General features: G+C 38.9%; 1 protein-coding gene across 1 annotated transcript in view; it reads left to right on the forward strand.

Annotated features, from left to right (window-relative positions):
- SPHKAP (SPHK1 interactor, AKAP domain containing) overlaps positions 1-27,102 on the forward strand; it is a 93,075-nt gene that overhangs the window by 47,568 nt on the left and 18,405 nt on the right. Inside the window, exons 3-6 of the mRNA XM_060152455.1 lie at positions 5,110-5,169; positions 7,141-7,275; positions 11,374-11,629; positions 13,573-17,341. Coding sequence (XP_060008438.1) covers positions 5,110-5,169; positions 7,141-7,275; positions 11,374-11,629; positions 13,573-17,341 — 4,220 coding nt within the window. The remainder of the gene's footprint in view (positions 1-5,109; positions 5,170-7,140; positions 7,276-11,373; positions 11,630-13,572; positions 17,342-27,102) is intronic.

Consider the following 27,102-nt stretch of genomic DNA (forward strand, 5'->3'; position numbering starts at 1 on the left):
CTTGTCTTATACTCTCCACTTGGAGTTCAGCAACGGAAGATGGCTAAATCTCAAGTAAACAGCCCACGGTCATAGAGGGTGAGCATAAGCTAAGAGCATTCTCATCACAGAGAACATTTCACCATGAAGTGCACTTACTGTAAAACTATCAAAGCTTAAAATATAGGACTCCTTGGTTGCATAGAACCCACTCCCAGGTACTCACATGGTTGTATGTTTGTGTGATTTTCAAAGTGAAGACATTTTAACTGCAACTGTCTCCTTCCATTCAGACTCTCACTACATCTTATCTCTTCTTGTGTGGAGGGTCATCAGAGTGACCACAGACATGTGTGTGGTCTAGCTTAAGGGAAATTGAGTAGATTAGTGTTTACATGAGATATATTTATGTTGCTTGAGATCACTTTCATGTATAGTTAAGTGACTGCTAGCCATCCACATGTAGGAATGGCTTCCTGAATGCCCCCATCATGGACTCAGCCAGACGTTGCTGCTTGAAGATTTTAGATCAGAGACAGTTTCACAATATGAGGTGTCCTACCATCCCCAATACCAGAAACATAAAATAGTGAAGAGAAAAGAAGGTTTATGTGCCAGAAGCTAGTATGTGGAGAACTCTTCCAGTCACCAAACATGTAAAATTATAAATACGAGACGGGGTTCTCTTTGGTGCCTAGAAAACACAGAAGTCCTTTCCTGGTGGGAAATTGGATAATACAGCATTGAAAATTATAAATGAACCATGAACTTTTTTTTTCCTTTTTTAACAGGAATCAAACAAAAGAGAATTTATCCAAATTTTTATGTCTGTAGAGCACAAACTTGTAATGGTATTAAAATGAATGAATATATAACAAGTCATATAGGAAAGAAATTATGTAGCGGTTTCTCACTAAATTTGACCACACCTGGAAAATGTGTAAGATATTATCAATAAAAGTTTGCGAAGTTGAAAAAACTTAAATCAACAGTATTAAAGACTGAATTATCTTTCGATTCTCTTTAGAGAAAATGATGTCATAAAACTGCTTTTATATGAAGAAATGATCAGAGTATGGGGCCAAAAATGTAGAGAAAAAGGATCATGGAGGTGCACTAGGCAGTTTACTAATTAAAATATCATTTTTCTGAAAGCTCTCATGTTTGTGGTATTTGTCAGTCTATTTTTATTTTTTAATTAAATTTTTATTGGAGTATAGTTGCTTTACAATTTTTTAACGTTTTTATTGGAGTATAATTGCTTTACAATGGTGTGTTAGTTTCTGCTTTATACTGAAGTGAATCTGCTATACATATACATATATCTGCATATCTCTTCCCTCTTGCGTCTCCCTCTCACCCTCCCTATTCTACCCCTCTAGCTGGTCACAAAGCACCGAGCTGATCTCCCTGTGCTATACGACTGCTTCCCACTAGCTGTTTTACATCTGGTAGTGTATATACGTCCATGCCACTCTCTCACTTTGTCCCAGCTTACCCTTCCCCCTCCCTGTGTCCTCAAGTCCATTTTCTAGTAGGTCTGCGTGTTTATTCCCGTCTTGCCCCTAGGTTCTTTGTGACTTTTTTTTTTTTTTTAGATTCCATATATATGTGTTAGCATATGGTATTTGTTTTTCTCCTTCTGACTTACTTCAATCTTTTTGACAGACTCTAAGTCCATCCACCTCACTACAAATAACTCAATTTCGTTCCTTTTTATGGCTGAGTAATATTTCATTGTATATATGTGCTGCATCTTCTTTATCCATTCATCTGTCGATGGACACTTAGGTTGCTTCCATGTCCTGGCTATTGTAAATAGAGCTGCAATGAACATTTTGGTACATGACTCTTTTTGAATTATGGTTTTCTCAGGGTATATGCCCAGTAGTGGGATTGCTGGGTCATATGGTAGTTCTATTTTTAGTTTTTTAAGGAACCTCCAAACTGTTCTCCACAGTGGCTGTATCGATTTACATTCCCACCAACAGTGTATGAGGGTTCCCTTTTCTCCACCCCCTCTCCAGCATTTATTGTTTGTAGATTTTTTGATGATGGCCATTCTGACTGGTGTGAGGTGACATCACATTGTAGTTTTGATTTGCGTTTCTCTAATGATTAATGATGTTGAGCATTCTTTCATGTGTTTGTTGGTAGTCTGTATATCCTCGGTGGAGAAATGTCTGTTTAGGTCTTCTGCCCATTTTTGGATTGGGTTGTTTGTTTTTTTGATATTAAGCTGCATGAGCTGCTTGTAAATTTTGGAGATTAAGCCTTTGTCAGTTGCTTCATTGGCAAATATTTTCTCCCATTTTGAGGGTTGTCTTTTGGCCTTGTTTATGGTTTCCTTTGCTGCGCAAAACTTTTAAGTTTCATTAGGTCCCATTTGTTTATTTTTGTTTTTATTTCCATTACTTTAGGGGGTGGGTCCAAAAGGATCTTGCTGTGATTTATGTCATAGAGTGTTCTGCCTATGTTTTCCTCTAAGAGTTTGATAGTTTCTGGCCTTACATTTAGGTCTTTAATCCATTTTGAGTTTATTTTTGTGTATGGTGTTAGGGACTGTTCTAATTTCATTCTTTTACATGTAACTGTCCAGTTTTCCCAGCACCACTTATTGAAGAGGCTATCTTTTCTCCATTGTATATTCTTGGCTCCTTTATCAAAGATAAGGTGACCATTATGTGTGTGGGTTTATCTCGGGGCTTTCTATTGTCAGTCTTTTTAAATTTGAGATTTTTTTGTGATTTCTTTTCTCCTTCTAAATAAATAAATATTCACTTTCACATCTAATTTAGAATTTTGAATTTCATCATTCTTTTTCTCAAAGAAGGTCTCCTAAAATTGGATGTACATCAGGCCCTAAAAACCTCCCCTACCACCGAGCTGCAGAAATATATACAGACTAAATATAAGCAAGTGGTTGGTTTATGTCTTGCTTTGTTTTGGTCTTGGCCCAGCTAGCAAGTATGGACGGTTTCCTCCGAATATAGGTAGAGTTTCACATTGTAGCAGAAAATTAATGAAAAAATTGTTCATCTTCAGAAACTAAAGACAATATTGGAGGGCAGATAAGTGGTTATTATAGATGCTTTTCTTTGGTCTCTCTGCTTTGCCCTCTCCCACTGGGAAATAAGATAATAGAGCTTTGTGATGCCCAGGGGCCAGGTAATGCAACTTTCTTTAAGGTGAATGGAAAATTGTCTAATCAATTCAATAACTGTCATCCCAGCTGCATGTGAAGAAAAGTCCCTGAGTACTAATGGATATTGAACCAATTTTCCAAGGGCAAAGTAACTATCATTATATGAATATTCTCAAACTCCTCTAGATCATGAACCCCTTCCAAGCATCACCTACTATTTATGCTTCCATTTGCATTGTCTGCAAAAGGACTCAGGCCTGAATCTTCCTTGTTTACCCATCTTATTAACCCGAAAGAAGAGAACCTCTGAATGAGAGTGAGGGTGGCATTTCATGCCCTTCCTTGCCCCAAATGCCCATCAAGTTATTCTTAAGAAGAAATACTGTAGGATGCACTGCAAAGATATTTTGAGCCCAGGAAACTTGAAGAAATACTTGGGATAAAGACAGTAGAGATCTTTACACTTCAGCAGTATATAACCATTTTAGTTTTTAAGGCCTTTCCCAAAATCTTTCAATTATAGTTCTTTTTCCCTCAAAAAGAAAAAGAATGGACTCTAAGAAACCATGACCTCAAACGACTAACTGAAATCAGAAACCCCCATATGCTTGCAGGCATCTACTTAAGTCCAAACGTCTGACTAAATACCCAGATAATTAATGTTCTCATCCAGTTTTGTATGATCAAATCGACATGTTAGGAATAAAAACCTTTGAATGATTTTTAGTAAAATATTGTAAAATTTCATTTGCATGACCTCATTTAACATGAACCTTCCAAGACCTTATTTCTAACACTTTTCTTTCTCCAGGACTTTGCTGCAACCAGACTCCCTCCCTGCTTCTTTACAGGGCATTGCTCTTTCCTACCTCCAAATATTACTCAGACTATCTGACCTCCCAGGGACGTCAGCCTCTTTCCTTACCCACCAAAATCCTATTCATCTCTCAATAACGTATCTCATCTCTTTGCAAATTTTCTTAAAATTTTCTTCTCACCGTTCCCATCTGAGTACCCATGGTGGTTTGTTTAATCTATGTGATGTGTTTAAATTGTACAATTCTTTTACTGTTGCTCTGAATTATTATTTAATCTTGTAGCTGTTGTTTTCATACTCTTACGTATTCAAACGCTTATTTAAGATAGCTACAGAAGAGGTAAACTCTACAACAAGATGAAATACATTAAAATTAACTAAAACAATGAGACAGAGAAATCCATTGCTCGTACATGATATGAAAAGTGGTGAAGAAAGGGAGCAGGAAATAAGAGGAAAGAGGGAAACAGCAAGAAGTGTTTGTTGCAATTATAAACAGAGGTTTAGAGTATTACAAATCTTTTTCCTATTTCATGAGATTTGACAACTCTTTATAAACCTGAAGATTTTCTTGGGACTGTTACACTGGTTCCATACAAAGGGGCTTTGTTTTGTTTGTCAGGCCATGAAAGACGGAGGGCATTTAGTGGGATCAGTTGGAACTATGAGTAGGAATTGGGTGCAGACGCCCAAAGGTAAGATGGCTGTTTCTAGGCCAGATCAACTACACAAGATATGTACGACTGTCTAACCATTTGCCCCAAACTAATTCCTGCTTTCTTCAAAAATGACTGTCATGGGGCTTCCCTGGTGGCGCAGTGGTTGAGAATCTGACTGCTAATGCAGGGGACACGGGTTCGAGCTCTGGTCTGGGAGGATCCCACATGCTGCAGTGCAACTAGGCTCGTGAGCCACAACTACTGAGCCTGCGCGTCTGGAGCCTGTGCTCCGCAACCAGAGAGGCTGCCATAGTGAGAGGCCCACGCACCGCGATGAAGAGTGGCCTCCGCTTGCCACAACTAGAGAGAGCTCTCGCACAGAAACAAAGATGCAGCACAGCAAAAATAAATAAATTAATTAATAAACTCCTAGCCCCAACATCTTTAAAAAAAGAAAAAATGACTGTCATGTTTTTCACTTAATTGACAATATTTGCCCTCTTTCCCAGGTCTGCTTTGTGAACCTGGATGTGAACAAGGATGCATGCAGTACAGAGCACCTGCAGCAGGTAGCACTGGGAACTGGGCTCTCTGGGAACTCACTTCAAGGACTGTCTGTACTGATGAGAGAACTAACATGACTCCACTTAAATGATGCTCACTTTGTAGGAGACTCTTTAATTAGGTGGTTTCATCACAGCCCATCTCCCTGACCCCTTTCCTGCCACTTTCCTACACAGCTTGCCCTCCTTATATTTGTGAAACTTGCTTTCCCCAGTAGACAGATGTTTTCTCCTGCCTGCCAGTGCCTAGGAGTGGCTTTTCTACTCTCCCCTTCTCCACTTCAAACACTCTGTCTGTGATGACTTTTCCAAGGTTTTTGCAAAACCCGCTTGATACCAGCTAGCTCTTCCCTCTGCTTTGTCCTTCCTGCTGCTTTCATCAAATGTTTTATATCTAACCTCAGTTTCCTAGCCCTACACTCATCTAGGACTCAAACTTTTTGCACTCTGCTGCAGCTAAATGTTCCAAGCTCATCCAAGGTTGTAAGATCCTGATGTAAATCCTTGACAGCATGCAACAACTTGAAGGCCCACTCAATCCTTCGGAACTAGAGCCTGTGGTTACAGTGGGAAGGATTCATTCCCAAAGCTGAAGATGGTTTGATTTCACTATTTGGTGTAACACTCTTTAATGAATAAAAGCACACCATTTGCCACTTGATTATCACACTATGGTAGACCTGCAGTTACTCAGTTACTCCCGCAATGTTCTCTTCTTGATGATGCTGCACCGGAAGTTCTCCAGCTCAATTGCCCATACAGATTATTTATTATTGACTTCCACTGAGCTCCAAAATAGCACTCATCAGTGTAGTACTGGAGAGATCTTCGAAAGAAATTGTACATATAATTTCATTTGATGGAATTATGGTGCAGAGTACATCAAAGAGAGAGCAGGAAGGACCAAAGCAATTGACATCTTAAGAACTGTGTTTCCATCAAACTTTATGACATAGAAAAGACACAATATAACTTAACAGCATTTTTTCCTACTCATTTCTCTGTTAATGTGATCTTCATGAAAACAAAACTGTTTCAGCAGTGATCTTTGGGACAGCTATTACAGTATTTAAATATGTAAATAGATAACAGATATTAATTTTTAAATGTATGTGAAATGGAAATTTGGTAATATTATGGAAATCACATTTTTAGAATCTATAAAGTGCATATGTAGATGTGTATTTCTAATTAATCTGTGCTGTGTATGAATCTCTTAGTATTCCCTGCTTGTGTTCTCAGGTTTTGATATTCTTTTGTTTGATATGTAAAAGAAAATTAAGTATATATGTCTACCACAATAAAAGACTAAAGCAAAAAGAAAAAAAAAGAACATTGTATTTAACGAACTTAGGTGTGATTTGAGACCACCTTCTGCTATGCCTAAGGGTATACATAAACTGAATAAGCTACATAAAGGTGTTCAAGGAACTCATCTCATCTTCTCTGGATCTGAGGCTACTTATGAGTGAAAGGAAAGTAATAGTGGTACAATCCATATAGGTGTGTTGCAGTGATTGAAGATAGTAATGTAACATATGTACAGTCCTTAATGGTGCCTTGTAATCAACACATACAGAAAAATCAATGTTAGTAATTATTTTATTATTAATATTATTGTTGACTTTATTAGAACACATCATTATTAGTTAACAGGTTTCTTATTCAAGGATTTAAAGGAAAAAGTTCCCAAACTATCATGTATAACTGTGGTGTCACAATAATCATTAAGTGTTTACTTCGGAAAACTTAGAAGTAAAAATGTTTAAATCTTTATGTTTAGGAAATTTTCTATTCCCATCTAAACCTTATGCTTCAATTTTATACAATCTCTTCTAGTAATAATCTTAATAGATTAAGTAATCTATATTATGAATTGTTACTGAGTATATTATTTTTGCAAGTAAAATAATTTTGGGGTAGTATCTTGGAGGTGAAAATAAAACATCTAAGCTAATAAAGATTCTTGTTCTACAGAAATTGGTCAATGTCTCACCAGATCTTCCAAAACTTATCAGCTCCATGAACGTCCAAAAGCCAAAAGAAAATGAAATTGTCCTCCTAAGTGGGTTAACATCTGGAAATCTCCAGGCAGATTTTGAAGTTTCGCAGGTAAGAAATATAAGCTCTTGATAACCTATTCACTAGTAATAAGTTATCTGTGGTCAGCTCTTGACACAAATCAGTACAAGGCCCAAATAGATGCTATACATAGACTCCCATAGCATAAGAATCAAAAATGTCCTTGTATTCAAGAATAGGCTTTACTTGTATTTCTCTTAAATATTGCCCCTCATAGCTTGACAGAGTTTCCCTTACATCAACTCCTGACATGTGTTATCTTCTCAAGTTTATGGTGCTGAGTTGCACTTAAACTAAAGCAGACACACTAGGCATTGGTTGGTTAGTTTGGTTTTCTACAAATCTACCGGATAATCAAAAACAGAATTGTCTTCTGTTTCAGGAACAATAGCCAAATTCTAATTCATACCTTGCGGTCCTAGAATCGCACAATTTCTTCTTTCCGGATACTATTTATTTCTTAGGATATATCAAACCAGCCAAGCTAATAAATATAGGATAGGGCTTCCCTGGTGGCGCAGTGGTTGAGAGTCCGCCTGCCGATGCAGGGGATGCGGGTTCGTGCCCCTGTCCGGGAGGATCCCACATGCCGCGGTGCGGCTGAGCCCGTGAGCCATGGCCGCTGAGCCTGCGCGTCCGGAGCCTGTGCTCCGTGGCAGGAGAGGCCACAACAGTGAGAGGCCCGCGTACCGCAAAAAAAAAAAAAAAAAAAAAAAAGGATAGCAGCCCCAAAGATGGAAATGGAGTTTCCTAGGCCCAGAAAGAAGTTCCCAGAATAAAAGAAGATTACTGAAAATAAAGTAGAATTTAAAATACTATTATTATCATTTAATCTACTAATGTTCATTATTAGATATATCATTATAACACTGAAGAAAACTTTAAAATTTTAAATTGGTTAACCAATTTACAGAAAAACACATGAAAGATTTCTAAAGACATACTGTATAAAAGATCGCAAATTTTCTCAAATAAGATATGTTGATAGTGATAGCTCCAGTTTAAAATAATGAGCATGTGTTTTCCTCTAACAAATTTCTCTTCCTTGTGTTTTAGTTTTGCTGGAACGTTTTTAAATCTTCTTTTATTCTTTAATCCTTCAAAATATCAAAAAATTCAGAGGTCCACCCACTATTTCTTGCCGTACTCCAGATACTTAATGAAAATCTACACACAGCCTGTTACAATTTGCTCATCAAGCCTAGAACAAAATTCTTCCTCGTCAATCTAATGACACATTTCCTTAGTGAGAAAATGAATTGTTGGAAAAGAGAATAAACAGCTCTAAGTATCCTCTCTTTGTACTAGGCAAAACCATGATAACCAAAAGCAATTTTCAAAGCTTAGTTTTAAGAGTGGTTTCGGCACCAGGCCTGTCAGTAACGATTTCTAATTAAACTCTCCGTGAGGAGAGTTGGAAAGAACACAGGAATTGGAGTCCAGCAGACCTGGATTGCATTGCTGGCTCTTCCACGTTATATTTCTGTGACTTTGAAAGGATCGGTCAGCCTTTCTGTGCTTCTGATTTCCCATCTGTAACAGAGCAGTAGCAACAGACACCTCATAGAAAATTGTTTGCATTAAAGGTCATAAGGTATGCAGACACCTAGTAGACTATCATAAAGATTATATAATAATATCCGCCATTATTTTACAGGCTCCACTGTTTGCCATCATTTACCTAAGACTCTCAGGATGGTTATTTACTTTCAGGAAGATTGTAAAGAAAATACATTTTCTTCCTAAGGGTACCACAGCGGTGTAACATTGAATGTTTAATAACAACCTCCTTTCCCTAAGCCTATCTTGAAGTATTATTTAACTGCTCGTATTGCTTTCTTAACATTTCTTTTGATTCCTACCCCATTTCACTTTGTTATTTATATTTAGGCTAAATGATAGGAAATGACAATATGCAATAATCTTGACCTGCAAATCTGACAACTTCTTACGGTTCAACTTTATTTTTATTCATGTCTGATCTACTGGGAGTATGTTATGCTCCAACCCCTAGAGTAATTATTTGATTCATGTTTGTACCTCCCAGCATACCTTGCATATAATAGGCACTCAGAAAGTATCTATCAAATTTCACTTCAGTATATTATGTCTGAATTCAGTGGAAAGAAAATTAATCAAGCCAGCTCTCATTACTCTAGAGCAGTGGGTCCTCACCATTTAGGGGAGCACAGATCCTTCGTGAATTTCATAAAAGATATAGACCAATACTTCTCAAATGTTAATGCATGTTGGAATCACCAAAAGATTCCTTGAAAATGCAGATTCTGATTTAGTAGGTCTGGGGTGGAGTCTGAGATTATACATTTGTAACAAGCTCCCATGTGATGCTGAGACTGCTGGTACACACCACACTTTGAAAAGCAAGATTATGGACCACCTTCCTTGAGAACAGACCTAATCACATAAGCACAGAGATAAGTTCTATTTCTGAGCCCCCTAGGGATCCCTGGACCCTTAGAGAATTACTGAATTTTTCATTTTATAATCATCTGTCCTAGAATTACTCTAATTATAATATGCAATCAAAGAGATTGATAAATGATATTTATGTCAGAAAAAGATAAACTCCAGAAATACAGTATAAATGTCCATGTGTATGTGTTCCTCTGCATATACACATCCTCACCGCTCACACACACACATACATTCAGACTCAAGGATTCTAAAATGTCAAGTTAACTAGGATGAGACCTAAGTAACTCCAACCACAGTCAGCATGTTTTAAATAATCCCGTTTAGGACATAAAATATTTCCAAACATTTTGAATTCCATTTGAGATAAGTTTATTTCGCTTCCCTTTGTCCACTAACTGTTGTTTCCATTCAGATAATTTTCTCTTAAAAATTACTATAAATAAGCATATTGTTCCTCTTACAGGAATGTTTTCATTTTTGTAATGCATAAGACATGTCTGTGATTTACTAGTAATCTGTGCGTGGGCAATCGAAACTTTTTTTTACTGCTATTCTAATGAATAACACTATGAAGAGTGAAAATGTGTAGCAGAGAATAGGGAGAGGGTCTGTAACCCTGGAACTGAACAGAATTAACAGGTCTCGGTGGGACACCAGCCAATGATTTGACCTCCTTCACTGCTGTCCCCATATGCCCATCCTTTGGACAGAATTCGTTCACTTCCAGGGGATTTCTTTAAATCTCATTTTGGCTACTTCTTCAAATGAACAATACAAATTATAAAGTTTAACTGTAATTGAGAAAATACTTGCTATCCGTCTGAAATACTGGCAGAAGTTGTATTGAATATCACCAAGGCAGAAAAAGATATTGATCTGAGAACGTGGGATTCAATTTAATCAAGAGGGGTGCCCAAGACAGCCTGAACTTTCCCCTCAGCTTGGTTAAACTTTAGACAGCCTTCCTCCTGACTCCAGGCCCTAAACCTCCCTTTTCTCAGAACATTTACTTTAGAAAACATCGTTATAAATTATTTCTCTGCCCCATTGAGATGTAAATTGTTTTAAAAGCCTTTTGCCAGTTTTACAATCCAAGAATGTCTTTCTGAAGGACCTAGGACCCATCTCTTTGAAATGTAACCATCAGCAAAGCTAGTGTCCCTGTCTCTGAGGAAGGGTGGAAGCCTGACTTCTGTGGGCACTTTGCTCCAATTTGCAAGACTACTTTCAGCCATGAAGATACAAGAAAGTTTACTTTTCCTTACCAAACGCAGATGGATGTCAATCCTCCTATGCCAGCTCTTAAAAACCCAATTGCCTTTTGTTTCAGTGGAGTTGTGGTCCAACTCTGTTCTGGCCTCTCTCTCCTATTTTAATAACTTTGAGTAAGGTCTTCAGTGCCTGGTAAATGTTGCCCAGGGCAATTTTTGCTTTGACAGGAGAGAACAAAAATATGTGATATAATTAGTCTATTTTCCACTAAGTCAAACTTTCCCCTGGGTACCCTGTGTTCCCCAAGCACCACTTGAATATTTTTCAAGCAGTTCATCAATAAAAGCCCAGAAAATATTCCAAATATTTTAAAGGTCCCCATTCCTTCTAACAGGAGAGATTGATAGAAGAAGAAAGGTCAGAGGGAATGGTTTTATATTTTCTCTTTTAACAAATGCCTTTTTCTCTCTCTGCTTTCAGTGTCCTTGGTTGTCAGATATCTGTTTGGTCCAGTGTGCAAGAGGGAACAGACCAAACAGTACCAATTGCATCATCTTTGAAATCAACAAATTTTTGATTGGTCTGGAACTGGTGCAGGAGCGGCAGCTCCACCTGGAAACAAACATCTTAAAAGTGGAGGATGACACAAACTGTTCCTTGTCTTCAATTGAAGAAGACTTTCTTACCGCATCCGAGCACTTGGAGGAGGAAAGCGATGTGGAAGAATATAGGAACGGTGAGAACTTTCCAATAAAACGAATGTGCATCCTGAAATTAGTCACCCTATAAAAATGTCTGGGTTAAATTTCAGAAAAGTTTCAGGCCACATCAGTTTGGCTGACACATCACAACCTTCACTTAAGGAGTTGAAAGAGGGAGAGAGAGTAAGAAAACACTAGTGGGGATGCTGACAGAGGCACTTTAACAGATTTAATGGTTAGATGGCCCCATTCTCCCTAAAGATGTCTTAGGGATGCTGAAGGAAATCTACGTGTTTTAAAACAAAATCCTCCTGCCTGCCGAGAGATGGAGACTATCACTTGGAGGAAAGTTAACGTCCCTAAATTTTCCATTAAAACCATGTATTAGTTGAAACTGAGTTAGATTGACCTGAATCCTAGCACTGCCTCTTTGAGGCTGTGAAACCTGGGGCCAGTTATCCCGTCTTTTTGAGCCCCTGTTTCCTTGTCCACAATTTGGGAGTATAGCAGTGCTCTTAGCACTATTATATTTAACCATATGTTTGTTATATATATATATATATCATTTAACCATACATATTTATTATATTTAACTATTATTGTTGTCAGTACAGAAGGAAATAACCCAGGAAAGTGCTTAGCTTTCATTTATTCATTCTTTTTTTTAATTAGAGTATAATTGCTTTACAATGTTGTATTAGTTTCTGCTGTACAACGAAATGAATCAGCTATATGTATACACGTGTACCCTCCTTTTTAGACCTCCCTCCCACCCACCCCATCCCACTCATTTAGGTGGTCGCAGAGCACCAAGCTGAGCTCCCTGTGCTTTATAGCATGTTCCCACTAGCTATCTATTTTACACATGGTAGTGTAATATGTCAATCCTAATCTCTCAATTCGTCCTACCCTCCCCTTCCCCTCCGTGTCCACAGGTCCATTCTCTACGTCTATGTCTGTAGCTCAGTGAACAATGGGTTACTCTTCCCACAGAGGAAGGGATACCCCATATGCTGTTGCCACTGTCCTTGGGGCAAATCCTATGCCAACTTTAGAATAACTCTTTCAACAAGGCCATGATTTAGGTGACCTGAACGTCCTCCCTTTTCCTCCTGTACCCACTGGGAAGCTTCAAGACACAATTGTCTGTGTTACTTTCTCCCTGAAACATGGTGACCAGCCCTCAGCTCCCAAATGCCCTCCCGCACTCTAGCTAGCACTTGCATTTGTACCCCGCATTGAAAGCCACTTTGTTGAGTGGCAGTCCACAATGAAACTCAAAAGACTTTTCGGATTCATTTTTCTTAAAGAAACATTCAAAATGCTATTAAAAAAAAATAAAGATACCTGATTCTGTAAAGCATCTTTAGGAATTAAATGTTATTTTAGACTCATGGAAACCTGCTATCTAAAATGTAACAGCAGGTATATTATACAGCACTTAAAAGAAACAAGCTATTCATGAAAAGATAGGAAGGAAAATTAAATGCATATTAGTAAATGAAATAAACCAATCTGAAAAGCCTGTATTCTAGAAAAAGCAAAACTATGGATACAGTAAAAAAGATCAGTGGTTGCCAGGAGTTTGGCAAGGGTGCAGATGGTAGTCGAAGGGATGAATCGGTGGAGCACAGAGGACTTTTTGGCCAGTGAAACCAGTACAACACCGTAATGATGGATATATGCCATTATACATGTCTAAACCCATAGAATGTACAGCAGCAAGAATGAACCCTAAGGTAACTGTGGACTCTGGGTGATTCTGATGTGTTATTATGGGTTTTTCAATTGTAACAAATGTACCACTCTTGCGGGAGGAGCTCATAATAGAGAAATCTACACACGTGTGGAGGCAGGCGATATATGAGAAATCTCTGTATATTGCCTCAATTTTAACCTAAAACTGCTCTTAAAAAATGAAGTCTTAAAAAAGAAAATAAATAAAAAGTAATAGTGGCCCTCATTTTCTCTTCACTAGGTTATGAAAATATAAATGTCTCAGACAATGCTTTGGAAAATAAAAAGCCAAAGGAAGCCACTCAGGAGGAATGGAATTACAAAAAGGAAAAGTTACTTTATGCTTTGGAAGATCAATATGTTAGCAAATATCATACACCATTGATTAAAACAGAAGGATCTCTGGGAAACGTGGCAGAAGATACAAGTTTGCAGAGTCTAGATCCCTCAACCAAGCCATCAGAGTGGAAAGGTGAAGTTATGGGGAATGATAAGCCATCCACAAATGATTATTATTCAGAAAATTTTAAAGGTCAAGAGGGAGAATCACAGGCACTATGTATTCCAGGCAATGCTTATTTCTCGAGGATAGTTAAGAGAGATGGACCTTCTGCATGTGGTACTTTCTCTGAGCATGACAGCAGTTTAGACCCAGGAGACCATGAAGACGGGACAAACTCTATTCTTCCCATAAAAGATGGAGAAGCCACAACCGGCGAGTATGCTACGAATTTAGCAGAATCTGTGCTGCAAGACGCTTTTATTCGATTATCTCAGTCTCAGCCTGCGCTACCGCAGGACTCTGCAGTCAGTGTTTCTCTAGGAAGTGCACTGCTCCCCAGTGGTTGCTCCACAGAAGATATCGTGGTCCCTCGGTCATGGAATGAACTCCCCAAAATTGTCATTGTTCAGAGTTCAGAAGGCAGCGTTGCTGGCCCTGAGCCAGGTATCTCCTCAGGGCCCAAGACACAAGTCTCACTTGAAACTTCAGGCATCCTCTCTGGAGAGAACGCCAGCAAACACCCCCAGAGTGCTCTAGAAGTAGCATTAGCTTGTGCGGCCACTGTGATTGGAACCATCTCCAGTCCACAGGCCACAGAAAGATTCAAAATGGAGCAAGAATCCCTGGTTTCAAACCATCCACTGGGAGGAAATGAACCGGTGCAAACTCAGTCATCTCAAGTATTCAAGGAACACTCCATCAGCAAATATTCCTTCCCATCTGCTCTGTGTGGCATGACTCAGGTGGTAAGCGCTGTTGCTGTCTGTGGCCTGGGTGAAGCAGGAGAGGCGAAGTGCCCTATGGCTTCAAGTGGCTTCTTGTCTGCAGCTGAGGTGTCTGCAGCAGTCCCCCCACTTTGTGGTTCAGTGGCCGGGAAGAGCATGGAGCTGGGGAATGAAGCCATTGCAGAGGCATTGCTCAAGGAGGCCACTCTGGTCTTAACAAGACCTGATGCCTACAGCAGCATTGGAGACCTCATGCAATCAATGCATAGGAGAATCACAGAAACTGTTTCAAAGCCTCAGACCTTGTGCTCAGAAAATGTCCTTGGGAATGAACTGGTACAGCCCCTGTCTAATGTTATCCTGAAGCATTCCATTGATGAAGTTCACCAGAAGAATAAAATAATCGACCCCAGCACTGGCAGGCACTCATCTGAAACCCTGGACGCCTTAATGGAAAGTACAAATCAGCTGCTCTTCAATGTGATATGCGTCACTTTCAAGAAGATGAGCCGCCTTGTACAGCTTGGTGAATGTCCCACCATCCTTTCTAAGGAGACCGTCAGAGGGAGGGAAACCGAACTAGACTCTCAGCCAACTGATCAGGCCACTTGTCAAGCATGGACAAAGGCCACTGACTACGCCAGCAGCCATCCACTTAGCAACCTGCAGAACACCAGTCTTGTTATCAATGATCTTGTAGATGATGAGCGTCCAAAGCAAGAAAGCAAGAGCCCAGAGAAGCCAGGCCTCTTCCAGAACCCCACACTGCAACCTGAATTGTCCTGTATTCCCAGAGAGTCTGTTAAAACATCCCCCAAGGAGATATATCTGAAGGGAGTGGTGGAAGAGGATACAAAAATCCCTCATCAACAATCCAGTCACAATGAGAATGAATGCAGAGCCCCTTCAGAGGGAGAAATGACACCGAGCGTCAGCAAGTACATGAGTTCCCAGGACGTTGAGGACAGCATCAATCCAAATGCTCCAGAAAAGTACAGTTGTGCCTCACCTCTAAACAATGAAGTTCAAGGTAACCTGTCTTTGTTAGGGAACGATTTGCTGCTTCCTGCTCAATCCCTGCTACCGGCAAAACACCCAGACATATACTGCATTGCAGACTTTGCAGAAGAATTAGCAGAGACCATTGTTTCCATGGCAACTGAAATAGCAGCGATTTGCCTTGACAACTCCAATGGAAAACAACCCTGGTTCTGTGCATGGAAAAGAGGGAATGAGTTTCTGGTTACCCCCAACGTATCCTGCCGATCCTTGAAGAGGAAGAAAGAGAGCCAGGCCGGTGGGGCCACTGTGAGGAAACACAAGCCACCACGACTCAGCGAGATCAAGAGGAAAACAGATGAGTACCCGGAACTTAAAGAGAAGCTGATGAACAGGGTTGTGGACGAGTCGATGAACCTTGAGGACATCCCAGATTCTGTAAACACTTTTGCAGACGAAGTGGCAGCCAAGATCGTGAACCTCACAGAGTTCTGTATGGTGGACGGTGTCTGGCAAGCCCAGAGCTATCCTCGGAGTCGGTTACTCAGTGGAGACAGGTGGAACCGGCTGAAGGCCTCCAGCTGTGAGAGCATTCCAGAGGAGGACTCTAACGCCGGGGCGTATGTGAATAGCCTGGGTTTAATGAGTACCCTAAGCCAGCCAGTTAGCAGGGCCAGCTCCGTCTCCAAGCAGTCGAGCTGTGAGAGCATCACCGATGAGTTTTCCAGGTTCATGGTGAACCAGATGGAAAATGAAGGAAGAGGGTTTGAGTTACTGCTGGATTACTACGCAGGCAAGAATGCCAGCAATATTCTGAACTCAGCTATGCAACAGGCCTGCCGGAAAAATGACCACCTCAGTGTGAGGCCAAGCTGTCCCTCAAAGCAGTCCAGCACCGAGAGCATCACCGAGGAGTTCTATAGGTACATGTTGAGGGACATTGAACGAGAGAACAAAGACGGTGCCTCCTCCGGACGAAGCAGCCAGGACTGGACCACTGGCTTGCTGTCGCCTTCTCTGCGATCCCCGGTGTGTTACAGACAGTCATCCATGCCCAACAGCAGATCCCTGGGCGCCAGGCTGACGGTGAACGTGCCCATCAAAGCCAACTCCTTAGATGGCTTTGCTCAAAACAGCCAGCAAGATTTCCTCAGCGTACAGCAGGTCAGTAGCTCTTCCTCATCGGGTCTCTGCAAATCTGACTCTTGCTTGTATCGGAGAGGTGGGGCCGACCAGATCACAGACATGTTAATTCACGAGACGTGGGCAAACTCAATCGAAGCCCTCATGCGGAAGAACAAAATTATAGTGGACGACGCCCGGGCAGCTGATGCTGAGCCTGCTTCCGGTGGCTCTTCCTTGCAGGTGGAGAAGTGTGCAAGCAGATTGGCTTCGAGTAGAGTGCAAAGTGGGCCAGCTCTGCTTGTTCAGGAACCTGTTGATTACCCGAGGAAAAACTCCATTACTGAAAGCAAACATCCCCCACTGTCGTCTCCAAGCAAAGCTGCGCCGCTTGCAAATCACAACAGTTTAGATTCTAGAAAGGAAACTTCCTCGTGCCAGGATGCTGTCCTTCTAAGCCACACCAGGCGATCACTTTGCTCAAGGGAAGTGCCTTTAATTCAGATTGAAATAGATCAGAGAGAAGAATGTGTTGGAGAACCTGAACACGTCCTTTCCAAACGCAGCCCCCTAGAGGAAGCAGAAGAGTGTTTGAAAGAAGAAAAGGTCCCACACGTGGCGAGGGGTGGAGACGCTACTGTGAATTCCTGCCAAAACCCTAGGTGAGTCAATGACCTCTTAGACGAGGTAGGGTGCATGGGACTGGAGTTTGCATCTTAATTAGTATTTATTGTAAATCTTAGGGGCTTACTGACACAAGAACTGAATTTCTGAGATAGTAATTGACCTCCCTGGGTTACTATGCACTTATAATAGAAAGATGGAAGGTTTTTTAAATAATCTCTAAAACAAATTTGATTTATGTATATAACAGAAGAAATGAGGTATCATTCTCCCCATTACAATTAATCTCCCATAGAATGCTACCTTCTGAAATTAATTCATGGCAGTTTTCAAGAAAAATAAGAAAATTACATCAACTTGTCCATTTAAAAACAGTTAAATGTAAATAAATTTTAATATTGGAATCTGACATTAAATATTTTGGTATCATTTTTCTCCAGGGTCTCTCAAGTTTTTCTTTTTTGTCTTATTCTAAAGGTCTTTGCAAGGACACCTTGTCCCAGAGTGCTGGCCCTTTAGATGCATGGTATACCATGGTAGCATAAGTGCAAAACAACATCATCAGCCTTAGAAATTTGAGAGCTGAATCTTTTTCCAAAACATAAGGACTAAGTATTGAATATATTTTTCTTTGTGGAGCAATATAAAGAATTGTTATGAAACATGATCTCCACTAAATAACCTTGAAACCATCACTCTAAGCAATTTTGCTGATCTCTGCCTCAGTTTACTCACCTGTTGGGGGGAATAATAGTAATAATTACATCATAAGAAGATTCTTAAGGTTTAAATAAAGAAATGTACACAAGCCCTTACCTCAGTGCCTAGGCCATTATAAACACTCAATAAATGTTTACTTTATGGTTGTTGTTGTTTGGGGTTAAGGTATATGGTTGCCTTTATTCCAGGAGATCTTTTTCCCAAGAGAAACCTGTTATGAACGGCGTGAGAATTTTATTAAAACTACAGAATTCTCAGGATTTGCAAAAGGGGAAATTAGTTATATTTAGATCACATTTTCTAAGCTCAGAGTTGTTATCAGGGGATTTGACATGTCAAAATAGCTAAACATGGAACTCAATTCCCTGTGAAAGGCTTCCTACCCTCTTATACACAAAAGAGAGGGAAATGATACAGGCACTCTTGATTGTTTGGAAGTGGGGAGGTGTCATGTCCTGAAGATATTTTTAGGCTATTCTCTGAGAGACATTTTCATAATTCTTACTAAAAACTTCATAAAATCTCAACATGATGAAATAAAAATCACATTCTTACTTTTTTACTTTTTTGTTATTTGAAACAGAATTCAGAATTCATCATGGCAGGCCCAAATAAAAATACCTATTGTATTTTAGGCTAGCACATTTGTCCAGGTACCAAATTATATCAATTATAAAGAGCTTAAGGGTGATTTAGGATAACCCAGTTCTTGATTTGGGGGGAAATATTATCCTACTGGGGAGCAGCGATGTGTTCTTAACTCAGCCACCTTCTCTGAGATTTTTGAAAAGCAATTACCTAACTTTTTGGTAATTTGAGACCACAAGGTAATAAACACCAAACTGAGAATTTTGAGCATTCACATGTTGCACTCACAGACCTAACATAATTTTTTTAGAAATATATTTTATGTCGTGTATTCATTTATATTTGCTTCAAGAAAAATAATTATTCATCCAACAAATATTTGCATGCTCACCTGTGATACACACTGCCCTTGGGGCTGCAAGCACAGAAGAAAATAGAGATTTAGTGTCTGTTTCCATGGCTCCTGCACACCAGTGCGAGAGACAGACAAGACGCATGGAAAAACCCTTTGGAAAAAGTGTGTGATGTAGAGTGTGATGAGAAGAGAATAAAAAGAGTAATGTGGTAGAGAGTTACCTTTTGGGGGAAGTGGCCACTTAAGACAGGATGTTGGCATTTGAGACGAGACATAAAGGAAGAGACAAAGGGTGCCAACAAAATGAAGAATTGAACTGAAGGACTTGTATCTCTAGCATTGTGGTGTTCTAGCTAGAAACTAGTCCACCCACCAGAAAAAGGACATGATAAGAAAACATACCTTTCTGAGCAGAGCTCAGAGTAGAAGAGAAATTCCCCTGAGCATTTATAAACACAGCTTGCCTTAATGCATGTTTGGGGTTCTAATTTGCACCATCTGCGTGATGTAGGAAACCACAAACTGGTAAATTACCTTAAAGCAATCTTAGGTTAACAACACTGTGAGACCTTGGCAGAGGCAAAAATAAATCTCTTGATATTTAATCCCAAGTCTCAAAGGATTTCGATAGATAATGCCTATCAAATATAGGCTCAGAACTTCAAATTTCAAGATACACAGGAATCAAGGCACTACAAGAAAGACTCACAAATATCAAAGTAGAATTATCGCTAGCAAAGATTGCAGACGTGGGGATGCTCAGATACAGAATATAACATATTTTAAATATTTGAAAAGTTAAGGTATACAAAACAGGAATGGGAAAAAACTGCAATCAAAATAGAATGAGGTAGAGTTGGGCTTCCCTGGTGGCGCAGTGGTTGAGAGTCCGCCTGCCGAGGCAGGGGACACGGGTTCGTGCCCCGGTCCGGGAAGATCCCACATGCCGCGGAGCGGCTGGGCCCGTGAGCCATGGCCGCTGAGCCTGCGCATCCGGAGCCTGTGCTCCACAACGGGAGAGGCCACAACAGTGAGAGGCCCGTGTATTGCCAAAAAAAAAAAAAAAAAAAAAATAGAATGAGATAGAGTTAAAAGTCAGTTAATTACTACAAGAGATAAGTATAATCATTGAAATTAAACATTGCTAGATATAAACATAATTATTTAACATTAGATTATTGGAATCAAAACTTTAATGGCATATCTGCAGAGAAAACTATAACAAAAGATAAATGTGAAAGGACTACTGTTTCCACCCATGATGGAGTAATTGAAGCTGAACTTGTTCTCCCTCTGTAAATAACTAGAAAAGTGGACAAAATATATGAAACAACTGTTGTCAGACATTTCGCAACAAGCAGCATTCTGAGATAAGGAAAACAAACATGGTGAGCTTTATAATAGTCCAACTTTCTGCCTGGATTCCCTTTTTTTTTTTTTTTTTTCTGCGGTACGTGGGCCTCTCACCGTTGTGGCCTCTCCCGTTGCGGAGCACAGGGTCCGGACGAGCAGGCTCAGCGGCCATGGCTCATGGGCCCAGCCGCTCCGCGGCATGTGGGATCTTCCCGGAACGGGGCACGAACCCGCGTCCCCTGCATCGGCAGGCGGACTCTCAACCACTGCGCCACCAGGGAAGCCCCTGGATTCCCTTTTCAGACAGAAGTACAAAGAGGACAAATCTGAGCAGAACTCAGTGGTCACTCAGCTGAAGGTTCAGAGATTGGAGGGCGCTATCAGAGAAAGAACTCCAGAAGTCTGTAGAGGGCTCCCCTCGAGTCTGTTACTGAACCCTAAGCCATGCATGTATAGGTGAAACCCCATGAAGCTAGAAAGCTGTAAGCTAACAATGCCACAGGCTCACACAGGACTAGGAAAAGTTTAGTTCCCACCAGCCACAGTGGAGAAACCATGTTAAACATATGCAGGATTTAGCAGAGACCCTGAAAGAAATCATACCGTAGAATTAGGGCTAAACTATCCCTGAAAAATAAAAACTGATCTAAGCTTGCCCTAACAAAACTTGAAGAGAAACATTGAAAAATCAGGCTGAACTGAAGCTAATTTAGCCTAGAATGAGTCCAATAGTCTTTAAAGAAAGACAACAAAATTCAGCACTCAACAATATGAATTTTCAGCTTAACATCCAGTTAAGCTGAAAGATTTTACACATTCAAAGAAGCAGAAAAATGTCACCCATAACTGAGACAATAATTATTCAATATAAATATACCTAGAAATTACAGAGATGATTAAATTAACCAACAGAGACTTTAAATAACTATTATAAATATGCTTCAAAATTTAAAGTACACATGATTATGAAAGTTGACGAAAATGATAAACATAAATCAGGAAGTCCAATGAAGTCTAAGCAGAACAGACAAAAAGAAAACCACATCAGTGTACATCACAATCAAATTATTAAAAACCAGTGATAAAGGAATAGTCTTAAAAGCAGCCTAAGGAAGAAGAAACCTTACATACTGGAGAACAAAAAGAACAAAAATAAAAATTCAGCTTTCTACTGCAAAAAATATAAACTAAAAGACAAACAATGACATCTTTACTGTGCTGAAGGAAAAAAAAACTCCCAACCTAGTGCTTTTTACCTAGTAAAAAATAAAGGTTATTCATGAATAGGAAGACTCAATATTGTCAAGATGCCAATTCTTTCTAATCTGATCTATAGATTCAATGCAGTCCCATTCAAAATCCCAGCAACTTATTTTGTGGATGTTGATAAAATTATTCTAAAGTTTATGCAGAGAGGCAGAAGACCCAGCATAACCAGAATATTAAAGGAGAAAAACAAAATCAGGCTGACACTACCTGACATCAAGACTTACTACAAAGCTTACAGTAATCAAGACTGTGATACTGGTAAAAGGGTAAATAAATAGGTCAGTGGAACAGAATACAGAGCTCAGAGATAGACCCACACAAATATAGCCAACTGATCTTTGGTAAAAGATCAAAGGCAATACAACAGAAAATAGATAGTTTTTTCAACAAACAGTGCTGGAACAACTGGACATCCACACGCAAAGAATGAATCTAGACACAACTCTAACACCATTAGCAAAAATTAACTCAAAATAGATCATAGACCTACATATAAAAGGCAAAACTATACAACTCCTAGAAAGGAACGTAAGAGAAAATTTAGGTTACCTTGCTTTTGGCAATGACTTTTTAGATACAACACCAAAGATATGACCTATAGAAATAATTGATAAACTGGACTTCATTAAAATTAGAAACTTCTTGTCGGTGAAAGACACTGTCAAGGAGACCAGAAGACAAGCTGTGGACTGGGAGAAAATGTTCCCCAAGACCATCTCTGACAAAGGACTGTCATCCAAAATTTACAGGGGCAAAAGACTTGAACAGAATCCCCATCAAAGAAGATATACAGATGGCAAATAAGCATATGAAAAGATGCTCAATATCATATGTCATTAGGCAATTGCAAATTAAAACAAAAATAAGATACAACTACACATCTATGAGAATGGCCAAAATCCAAAACGCTGACAGCACAAAATGCTGGTGAGTATGTGAAGTAACAGGGACTCACAGTCATTGCTGGTGGGAATGCAAAAATGGTACCGCTACTGTGGATTACAGCCTGGCTGTTTCTTACAAAAATAAACATACTCTTACTATATGATCCAGCAATCATGATTCTTGGTATTTACCCAAATGAGTTGAAAACATATGCCCACACAAAACACCTGCACACAAGATTTCATAGCAGGTTTATTCATAATTGCCAAAACTTAGGAACAACCAAGACCTCCTTGAGTAGTTCAATAGATGAATAAGCTCTGGAACATCCAGACAGTGGAATGTTAGCCAGCACTAAAAATAAATAAGCTATTAAGCCATGAAAAGACATAGGGGAAACTTAAATACACATTATTAAGTGAAAGAATCCAATCTGAAAAAGCTACATACTATATGATTCCAACTATATGACGTTCTGGGAAAAGGCAAAACTGTGGAGCCAGTGAAAAGATCAGTGGCTGCGAGGGGTTTAGGAGGGAGGAAAGGATGAATAGGTAGAGCACAGAGGATTTTTAAGGCAGTGAATCTATTCTGTATGATACTATAATGGTGGATACGTGTCATTATACATTTGTCCAAATCCATAAAATGTACAACACCAAAGTGAACCCTAATGTAAATGGTGGACTTTGGGTGAAAATGGTGCATTGATTTCGGTTTATGAGTTGTGACAAATGCACCTGCTACAGGATGTTGATAGTGGGGGAGGCTATTATGTACACGTGTGGGCAGGGGACATGGAAACTCTCTGTTCTTTCCGCTTAACTTTACTGTTAACCTAAAACTGCTTGAAAAAAAATAAAGCCTATTTTAAAAAATAAAGCTAACTAGTAATTTTTATACAACAGAATTTTAGAGAATATGCCAATAGGAGATTTGCACAATAAGAAGTGTTAGCGGAAGTTCTTAGGCTGAAGGAAAATAATGCTGATTGGAACTTGGATGTACACAAAGAAACAAAGAATCCCACAAATAATAAATACAAAATATTTTGTTAATTTTAAAATTTCTTTAAGAGATAACTATTTAAAACAAAAAATATTGCTTTATGACATGTGGGACTGAAATACATGTCAATTATGGCACAAATGATAGGAAGAGGAAATGGAAGTGTAAAAGTCTTCCTTTCTAAGTGAATTTGTATAATGTAATCTGAAAATTGACTATAACAAATTGACGATGCATACTGTAAACCCTGAGATAACTACTAAAAAAGTAAAACAAAAAGCCAATAAGTCAATACTGGAGATAAAATGGAATGGTAGAAATTACTTAGTTAATCCAGAGAAATGCAGGGAAAGAGGGAAAAAGTAACAAAGAATAAATGGGACCAATAGATAATAATTTAAACCCAGGCATATTGATAATTACATTAATTTTTTAATGATCAAAACACTCCAATAAGAAGCAGAGATTGTCAGGCTGAATAAAAAGGCAAAACCCTACCATAAACCATCTATAAGAAATGTGTTTCCAATATAAAATAACCGATAGGTTAAAAGTAAATGAATGGAAAAAGAAATATCATAAGAATGATGGAGTAGCTATATTAATATCAGATAGAATCAACTTCAGGATAAGGAATTTTGTCAGGGGAATTTTATCAGGAGTAAAGAGGGATATTTTATAATGATAGAGGGGCCAATTCATCACGAACACATGGAAAATGTATATATGTAATCACCTAAATAATAGAACTCCAAACTACATGAAACAAAATCTGATCGAGCTGGAAGGAGAAATAGACAAATCCACAGTTACAGTTGGAAATTTCACACTCTTCTCTCAGTAACTGATAGAATAGTAGACAGAAAGTCAATAAGGATATACTACAAGACTTGAGTAACATTCTCAATCAACTTGACCTAATTAACATGTATTAAGGACGCCACCAAATGGCAAAATATACATTTTTTTCAAGTATACTTGAAACAGTCACCAAGATGGACCTTTAGGCCATAAAACAAGTCTTAATAAATTTAAAAAGAATTAAACTCATATAGAATATGTTGTCTGACCACATGGAATTAAACTAAAAATCAATAACAAAAAGATGTCTGGGAAATCCACATCCCAAAAAAATTTGAAAATATTTCTAAATTATAAGTTGGTCAAAGAATGTCACAAGAGAAATTAAATTTTTAATTGAATGAAAAGGAAAACATACCATATAAAAACATATGTATACAGCTAAAGTGCTTAGGAAAGAAATTTTTATTTTTTATTATTTTTTTATTTGTTTAACATCTTTATTGGTGTATCATTGCTTTACAATGGGTGTGTTAGTTTCTGCTGTACAACAAAGTGAAGCAGCTATATGTATACATATATCCCCATATCCCCTCCCTCTTGCATCTCCCTCCCACCCTCCTTCTAGGTGGTCACAAAGCACTGAGCTGATCTCCCTGTGCTATGTGGCTGCTTCCCACTAGCTATCTATTTTACATTTGGTAGTACACATAAGCCTATGCCACTCTCTCACTTCGTCCCAGCTTACCCTTCCCCCTCCCCACGTCCTCAAGTCCATTTTCTATGTCTGTGTCTTTATTCCTGTCCTGTCTCTACATTCTTCAGAACTTTTTTTTTTAGATTCCATATATATGTGTTAGCATACGGTATTTGTTTTTCTATTTCTGACTTACTTCACTCTGTATGACAGACTCTAGGTCCATCCACCTCACTACAAATAACTCAATTTCGTTGATTTTTATGGCTGAGTAATATTCCACTCTATATATGTGCCACATCTTCTTTATCCATTCATCTGTTGATGGACAGATGCTTCCATGTCCTGGCTATTGTAAATAGTGCTGCAATGAACATTGTGGTACGTGACTCTCTTTGAATTATGGTTTTCTCAGGGTATGTGCCCAGTAGTGGGATTGCTGGGTCATATGGTAGTTCTATTTGTAGTTTTTTAAGGAACCTCCAAACTGTTCTCCATAGTGGCTGTATCGATTTACATTCCCACCAACAGTGCAAGAGGGTTCCCTTTTCTCCACACCCTCTCCAGCATTTATTGTTTGTCGATTTTTTGATGATGGCCATTCTGACTGGTGTGCGGTGACACCTCACTGTAGTTTTGATTTGCATTTCTCTGATGATTAGTGATGTTGAGCATTCCTTCATGTGCATGTTTGCAATCTTATATCTTCTTTGGAGAAATGTCTATTTAGTTCTTCTGCCCATTTTTGGATTGGGTTATTTGTATTTTTGATATTGAGCTGCATGAGCTGCTTGTAAATTCTGATTACTCCTTTGTCAGTTTCTTCATTTGCAAGTATTTTCTCCCATTCTGAGGGTTGTCTTTTTGTCTTGTTTATGGTTTCCTTTGCTGTGCAAAAGCTTTTAAGTTTCATCAGGTCCCATTTGTTTATTTTTATTTTTATTTCCATTGTTCTAGGAGGGGGGTCAAAAGGATCTTGCTGTGATTTATGTCATAGAGTGTTCTGCCTATGTTTTCCTCTAAAAGTTTGATAATGTCTGGCCTTACATTAAGTCTTTAATCCATTTTGAGTTTATCTTTGTGTATGGTGTTAGGGAGTGTTCTGATTTCATTCTTTTACAGTTTTCCCATCACCACTTATTGAAGAGGTTATCTTTTCTCCATTGTATATTCTTGCCTCCTTTACCAAAGATAAGGTGACCATATGTGCGTGGGCTTATCTCTGGGCATTCTATCCTGTTCCATTGACCTATATTTCTGTTTTTGTGCCAGCACTCTACTGTCTTGATTACTGTAGCTTTGTAGTATAGTTGAAGTCAGGGAGCCTGATTCCTCCACTCCATTTTTCTTTCTCAAGATTGCTTTGGCTATTTGGGGTCTTTTGTGTTTCCATACAAATTGTGAATTTTTTTGTTCTAGTTCTGTGAAAAATGCCATTGGTAGTTTGATAGAGATTGCTTTGAATCTGTTGATTGCTTTGGGTAGTATAGTCATTTTCACAATGTTGATTCTTCCAATCCAAGAACATGGTATATCTATCCATCTGTTTGTACCATCTTTAATTTCTTTCATCAGTGTCTATAGTTTTCTGCATACAGGTCTTCTGTCTCCTTAGGTAGGCTTTTTTCCTAGGTATTTTATTCTTTTTGTTACAATGGTAAATGGGAGTGTTTCCTTAATTTGTCTTTCAGATTTTTCATCATTAGTGTATAGGAATGCAAGAGATTTCTGTGCATTAAGTTTGTATCCTGCTACTTTAACAAGTTCATTGATTGGCTCTACTAGTTTTCTGGTAGCATCTTTAGGATTCTCTATGTATAGCATCATGTCATCTGCAAATAGGGACAGCTTTACTTCTTCTTTTCTGATTTGGATTCCTTTTATTTCTTTTTCTTCTCTAATTGCTGTGGTTAAAACTTCCAAAACTATGTTGAATAATAGTGGTGAGAGTGGACAACCTTGTCTTGTTCCTGATCTTAATGGAAATGTTTTCAGTTTTTCACCATTGAGAACAATGTTGGCTGTGGGTTTTTCATATATGGCCTTTATTTTGTTGAGGTAGGTTCCCTCTATGCCTGCTTTCTGCAGGGTTTTTATCATAATCGGTGTTGAATTTTGTCGAA

The sequence above is a fragment of the Lagenorhynchus albirostris genome, chromosome 6 (genome assembly GCF_949774975.1).
Source record: "Lagenorhynchus albirostris chromosome 6, mLagAlb1.1, whole genome shotgun sequence".
NCBI classification, from domain to species: domain Eukaryota; kingdom Metazoa; phylum Chordata; class Mammalia; order Artiodactyla; family Delphinidae; genus Lagenorhynchus; species Lagenorhynchus albirostris.